At 39.4% G+C, this 7,601-nt stretch overlaps 1 protein-coding gene across 1 annotated transcript; it reads left to right on the top strand.

Moving 5' to 3' along the window:
• Positions 1–96: 96 nt before the first annotated feature.
• On the top strand, positions 97–5,408 carry LOC306794586 (5-hydroxytryptamine receptor 3A; the record flags this gene model as incomplete). Its single annotated transcript, XM_079292700.1, has 10 exons — positions 97–136; positions 824–984; positions 1,081–1,125; positions 1,272–1,381; positions 2,153–2,322; positions 2,412–2,572; positions 3,203–3,413; positions 3,518–3,667; positions 4,020–4,105; positions 5,190–5,408. 10 exons carry the CDS (start codon positions 97–99, stop codon positions 5,406–5,408), a joined length of 1,353 nt encoding a protein of 450 aa, XP_079148826.1.
• Positions 5,409–7,601: the final 2,193 nt, after the last annotated feature.

The following is a 7,601-nucleotide window of genomic DNA, read 5'->3' as shown; positions in this document are numbered from 1 at the left end:
AAGCTTCACAGATTCGGTCTGGTCTTACAGCAGCGACACATACTGCTCTAACACACACACACACACACACACTTAAACACACACACGGCTGCAGATATGATGCACCTGGCTTTTCTCCTCCTGATCATCTTCACAGGTAAGACTTTGTGCTGTATGAGCATGTTTGAGGTGTGTTTACTTTAGTTGTAATACTATTTTCCATCATTCCAGCACTGTTTTGTATCTGTTTCATAAACGGTTTGAGAATGTGGAGCGTGTGCGTGTTGTTACACAGCATTTGAACCAAAAATGGTCTGATTTTCATCAAAGTCAAAGCCATGACTTAATTTAAAAGAGGAAAAAAAAAAAGAAATCCAAAAGCCTTCCTCTTATCAAAGCAAAGAAGATTAGTCTAATTGCTCTGTGTCAACAAGCTTAGAATTAATAGAAAGGATGTTTTTTATGATGCAAAAGAATAAAAATCAAGCAAATGAATGTCAGGGCTTTAGAATCGAGTGGGTTTTTCTCATACGCTCAACATTTGAGTAAAAAATAAATCAACAAGTTAAATCAACAACACAAACTACATAACTACATAACCTCCAGTCGTTTACACAAAAGACCATTTAACATTAGTTACAGTTACGTAGCATGTGTTATATAATCCAAAGATTAGCATACAGTCATTGCAAACATTAAATAATACAAATCTAATAGTAGTCATGAAATTAAATGAAATATATACTTAAAGAATAAGCAAAACTAAAGTGAAGCAAAGGAAGAAACATATTGTTCTATTGACGTTTTAAGATACAACTTATTTCTAATAACTGTTTAAATGTAGATGGATCGTCCTCTGACAAAGTGTGTAGTTACCAGGATGTAGTGGACTACCTGAACCTGACCGCAGCCAACAGTGCGTTTAAAATGACCCGACCCGTTCTGGACTACAAACATCCCACCGTGGTGCAGCTGGACATCCTCCTCTATGCCATCCTGGCTGTGGTAGGTGCTGCATTACTGTGTTGATGTATCATTCACCTGCTAAATGTTGCCATACAGTTGATCTGTTCTGACGTGTGTATGTGTGCTTATTCCCAGATTGAGAAAACCCAAACTTTTATTCCTTTTGTCTGGGTAATAATGGTGAGTTTTGCAAAATGACTCTTCTTTTTACCCGTGACTCTCAGCTAACACTCTCTTTGGTCATCTGTTGTTCTGTATTTTATTCTAATTTGTTTGCAACTCACGGTCTCTTATTTTTCTGGTAATTTACCTTTCATTTACTGCAGGAGTGGAGCAATGAACGCATCTCATGGGACCCTGATCAGTTTTGCGGAATCACTCAGGTTTCAGTTCCTAAGGACATGCTCTGGAAACCAGACCTCTTCATCTATGAGATGTGAGCCTGCAGCACATACACAGACAGTATAGTTTATTCAAAGATACGCGCAAAAGAAAGCCCATGAAAACTTATTTTAAAGTTAGTTCGATGAGAAGATACCACTCTCATACTGTATTTGAGAGCTGGTTAGCTTAGCTTAGCTTAGCCTAGCACAAAGACAAGAAACAGAGGGAAACAGCAAAGACAATCCACCAACCAGCTCCTCTAAAGCTCACTAATTAACATTTTATATATTGTGTAATTTAAATTAAAACTGTTACCCCCACTGTGGTCTTTATGCTAAGCTAAGATAAAACGCTGCTGGCTAGCTTCATCATACAGAACATCTAACTCTCGGCACAAAATCAAATTAGCACATTTCTCAAAATGTTTCGCGAAGTAATCCTTTGAAGGTGAGATAGAAACTGTCAAGGGTCATCAAAAATAGAAGAAATGAAAGAGAACTTAAAGGGATTTGGATTTGATGGACAGCTAAACAGATGTGAAACAGGTAATGGGAGCACAGAGGACAAAAGGAAAGCAAAGGTTTGGTGGAGAATGGGAGGTATTTATTTGAATCTCATGAACACACAGCAACTTTATAGTTTTGTGAAGAGCAACAGTTAGCAAACACATTATCATCAGGTGGTGACAGGAGGAGCTCCCTCCTGTCCCTAATTCCTAATTCCCTAATTCCTTCAGTTAATGATTAACGTGAAATACCTTGTGGTTTGAATTTTTTACAAACATAGCATGAAAAGATTTTGTGTGTGTGTGTTTGTGTCTCAGGATACAGAAGGATGACTCCCCTCAGAATCCGTACATGTACGTGTCCTATGACGGGACGGTCACTTTTGAAGAGGATATGAAGGTGGTCAGCACTTGTGAAATGGATGTCCACAAGTTCCCCTTCGACACACAGAGATGCAGCATCTCCATTGGATCTGCAATACACTGCAGTGAGTGTAGGACTGTGTGGTACAGCTGGGCTGAATCGTTGATGTTACCACCACCTCCTTTCACGCAAACTTTCTCCCTCTCTCCTCAGTTGAAGAGATTCGTCTCCTTCCTTTCTCCAACTCGTCTTTGGCCACCAAGTTTTCCCGAGACGTGATAAAGACTCAGGGAGAGTGGGAGTTCCTCCATCTGTCCGTTACCCGTTACAATTTCACCTTAGACAATAGAATGTGGGAAAATCTTGCATACAATGTATGTATATGTATGTATGTATATATGTATAAACATACAGTGCAAGAAATACAACTGCGACTGTGTAAAGGAAATACTGCTGTTAAAAAGCACCTTATTTGTTGAAAGTGTTTGCAAACCAAATGTTATTGCATTATTGTTCATATAGCAGTACTTTTAAAATAAGTGCGCAATACATTGCTTTTGAATTCATTATTGAATTTTGCGCATAACAATGCGATTAATCGCAGAAAATCATGCGATTCAAAATTGTAATCATTGCCCAGCACTAATATATATATATATATATATATATATATATATATATATATATATATATATATATATATATATATATATATATATATACATGTATGTATAAGGAAACAGGTGAACTCAATGATAAGACAAGGAGGTTAAACCTTCCCACTGCTGCAGGAGGATCAGCACCTTGGGGAGCTCCACAAAGCGTTTTATAAATGACTAATCTGTGCATACATATAAGTAATTCAAGAGCGAATTAATTATTCGCACACACAAGTAAAGAATAATCTTTTGTAAATGTACTCCTGACGCCTCGAACCCCCGAATGTCATAATTGCTGTCGTCATTTGGTCGATCTTGTCTGACCTTTGAACCTATTTTCCATAGTTCACCATGAAGAGGCGGCCCCTCCTCTATGTCACCAACTTCATGCTGCCCATCCTGTTCTTCCTGATTCTGGACCTCGCCTCCTTCTTCATCGCAGACCATCGAGGAGAGAAGCTGGGCTTCAAAGTCACCGTGCTGCTGGCCATCTCCGTCCTGCTGCTCATCCTGAATGACATCCTGCCCTCCATGTCCAACAAGACTCCCCTCATAGGTACCGACTCACGCTTTAAGGGCATACTGCTCACTAAATTATGATTCACACAGTCAAGAGCTCACCAAAACAAAAAGTAGTAATTTTCTGTTTCCTCCTCTCAGCGACCTACTGCATCGTGATCTTTGCTCTGATGCTGCTCAGCCTGCTGGAGACCATCTTGGTGACTTATCTTATGGAGAAAGACTCCGCATCCCAGGAGAAGCTCAGGCTGAGGGACGACAAACATGATACAGTCAAAATCGAGAACACAGGTGAGACACAGATCTTATGGGAAGCTCCTTGAATGGACATTTCTGGAGGAATTTTCTGGCTTCTGTTTTCTAGTCTAAGTTTATAATCTTGAGGTAATCTAGACCTTGAAAACTAATTTTGTCAATCACCTATTTCCTGTGTATCAATCCAAATCTGATGACATTTGTTGGTTTGTTTGCTACTCTCATTAACTTGTAACTGGGGATGTTTTCTCTTTTGTATTTGGTCACAGGAATGTAATAAAATAGAAAAACACAAACTATGTTTTCCAGTGCTTTATATGTGCAGCATAATTGTGAATCATATTTCCTGTGCAGCCAGTCTCTTGACAAACCTGCTGTGTGTTTTCAGAGGAGAAAAGACAAACCTGCTGTTCGTGCGTCTGTAAAGCGTCGGATGATGAGAAACAGGATGAATTGCTGCCGTTGGCTGATGAGGTACAGACATTATAGGTTCAAATAAAACATCATTATTACAAGACAGGTGGACGAAACTGTGTTGTTTCTCGTTCATGTAATTATGCTGGATCTTTATGTCGTTACACATAACAAATATATTGTTTTATCGGTGCGTTTGAATTTGATTTTAAACTTCCTAATGTGTTCAAAGCTAGGAGCAACCACTCTTTCCATGATTTCTTTTGCTTCGACTGAAATTGTATGCTGTGTTGCTTTACAATTGCCCTTCACCCTTCGATTTAGTCCTCCTAAAATAGAAAATTGATGGTGGAATATATATGTAATTATATATATATAATTAAACTATGATCACACACCTGCTTTGATGCACATTTTCATTTACAAAAACTTTGTTTACCCTTGGCTGAGGTGGAAAAAAGAAAATGCACTTGTGTTGCAATGGAAACAGACTGAATAGATCACGATGTACATGAAGAATGTGACTTAAGTCTACTGAAGAGATGAAAACCAGACTGTGTGGCGTGATGAGGAGACTGTAATATTATTCAAATGGCTTCATAAAACAAACATTAATGTTTTACATCATGGTTTTCCCTCGTTGGCGGTTTGACTGGCGCCCTGTTAATTACGTAATCTTGTTGTGTCCTCTTATGCAATGGTTTAATGGCACCCAACAGCTCCATCAACTGCTTAACTCAATGAAACAACTCCTAATATTCCTTATGGTCGCATTACAGCAGTTGATCGAGAAGTCCATTCCCATTTTCTGGAAATCCTGTAAAAATAATTGAGCGACTGGGGTATATATATACTGTATATATATATATATAGGGTTGGTAGATCAGTAGGAAATTACAGTGTATCTTCATCACTTAAGGGCAAAATGTTACGCTTCAGTCAACATTGTTGTGATAACATGGCAAATATCAACGTATTTACATCCTCTTAACAACCTAAGGGGCCTGATTCAACACATTAAAGTATTAATGACTTGGCCTGTAAAGATAACATACACAAGGTGATTTTGTCCACCTGCCTTGTAATACATGAATGCATGAATATTCCCAGTCTAACATGACTCTGTGACTCCTGGTGTGTGCAGGTTAACAACAGCATTCAGTCACTAGAATCTAATGCATTGCTGCTGATCCTGGAGCAGCTGAAGGAGCTGCAGAATACTTTGAATCTGCTCCTCGGCTGCAGACAGGAAGGAGGGAAGTCCGGCCACTGGGCCGCAAGAATCAACAGAGCTTTCTTCATTTTCTACGTCACCACCGTGTCACTGTTTCTGTCCCTCATCTTCACCGCATGGAGCACTTAGAAATGTAAAATAATACCTTGTAATATTTAGTTTGTTGTATCACACCTTTATGTTAACATGTGATGTAAAAAATTCACTGTAGAATCTAGAAGTTGTGCCAAGTTCTGTACTTACAGTATCTCGTTGTGAATCTATTTAGCTTAGTTTAAATGAGATAACTTTTCTTTCGTTGAAAGTGTATTTGCTACTTTATCCTGTAGACATGTGGTGCCGACATTTATACCATTGGTGAAGAAAACGTCACTGCAGAGGCCCGTTTAGTGCATTGCCTTTGACTATGAACGTATAAAATGTGTAGTGAATAATCCACGTTCACACTCTCAGAAACTATGAACAACTAAAAATGTTTGAATTTTGAAAAAAGAGGAAAAGAAAAACAATGACCGCTTTAAACATATTGGAATCTTTTTTGTTGGCTAAAATAAATAACAATAACCTTGATGTGTTTTTTAATTATTAAAGACACTTCCACCGGAGGTTTAAAATCAGCATTTAAAAAGTCAGATACATCAATAGTTGCATTGACGTAAAAGCCAAAACAAGGTTGATATAATTGTATGAATGAAGGTTGCAGCTGTGTCCGGTGATGTGATTCGCAAAATCTTGTGTGCACTACGAACAGAGACAGATGTAATCTCACTTCATCCAATCAGGACAATCGATTGAAGGAGATGAAACTTTCCTGCCTCCAGTTCAATCCTTCACTTTGTCGACAGTCTTAGTCACAGACTCACTGACCTCACTGACGGCATATCTTTTACACTGTAACGTCTCACATTATCTCGCTCTCCTCAGACAAACAGATCTGTCCATCTTGTGCTGTTTCTGTCTACTTTCACCTCACAGCTCATCTGTCACTCGGACTTTAAACCAATCACGTCCGTTATTGCAGTGGATGCAATAACAAGAGGAGACAAAAACACATGCACACTCATCACTCAGGTTTACATGTTTCAATGTTTCGCCACATTTAATTACAGTTGATGCAATTTAGTTTTAGCCATGTTTGCAGGAAATGTTGGTGATTTTGGTTGTTTGTCTTCAGATGCTTTGGAATCTTACAAATGCCCTGAGGAGCACTAAATGTAGCAGAGGGACCTGATTACTTCACAGATTACCTGTCTCATGTACAATCACGATATTCTGACAGTTTGAGCAAATATGATGAAAATATATTTAAAAAATTTTTCCAACTGTAGTTTCAGTTTGAAGTTGTTCAATATTTTGGTTCATAACCAAATACCTGCTCAGCATCAGCATGTGAGAGCATGTTGGACGTTAGCTCCTCCTCCCTCTCCTCTCCAGCCACCTCCTCTCACATCCAGCCACTTCCTCCTGCAGTAACCACCTTTCCCTCCAGGCCCAGTCACCTGAACTTCCCCGCCCCCAAGCTCACCTGAATCCACTTTCATAATCAGCCCTGCAGATATTTAATTGGCCCTTTTCCACTCGCTTCTTGTTAAGTCATCAACTTTGTCACAGTTGCTTTGTCTGGGAGAGGAGGACGTCATCAGTGTGTGACGAGACCAGAGAAAGAAAGTTTGTTGGAAAAGTGGCGGAGTACGAGAAGAGAGCAGAATTGTGTGGTTGATCAACAACTGTACCGTGAATGCAGATATCATGGGTGATAGTTCAGATGGCGAGAATGATAATATGCCATGGCAAGAAGCTAACAGAACGAGGAGAAAGGGGAGCGGTAGTTCAGGCCGCTCCGGAAGTGATTTTGGCGAGGAGAGTAAAAAAGTGAAGGCTACTAGATCAAGTGTGAGGAAGGAGGATGACTCAACTGAATGGAAAGTTGTGATTGCGTTTAAGAATGAAGGGGACCATTATCACCCGTTAAAACTGACAAAGGCAATAGATAGATAGATGGACTTTATTTCAGACTCGGGGTCCATACAGACGGATACATAAAAAGACAGACACAAACAATAAAAGTACATAGGCCTAGCAATGCCTTACAAAGAGACAGCTGTACCAATGTCGCCATAGCTGGGACTGGTAGTGGTAGTGTGTTGACTCGTGCAGCCACAAACATTTCACGAGCACTACTCCATCTCGGTCTCTTTAAAAGTATTCTCATGGCGTCATTGTACGCTACTTGAAGTCTCTGTAAACTCTTTTTTCTGTAGTTTGACCACAAGTGTGCAGTGTAGAGTGGAGTACAATATGCTCTGAACAGAGACATCTTCA

This window comes from Melanostigma gelatinosum (assembly GCF_949748355.1).
Source record: "Melanostigma gelatinosum genome assembly, chromosome: 21".
NCBI classification, from domain to species: Eukaryota; Metazoa; Chordata; class Actinopteri; order Perciformes; family Zoarcidae; genus Melanostigma; species Melanostigma gelatinosum.
The sequence above is the reverse complement of the archived record's forward strand: the minus strand, read 5'-3'. Positions and strand labels throughout refer to the sequence as shown.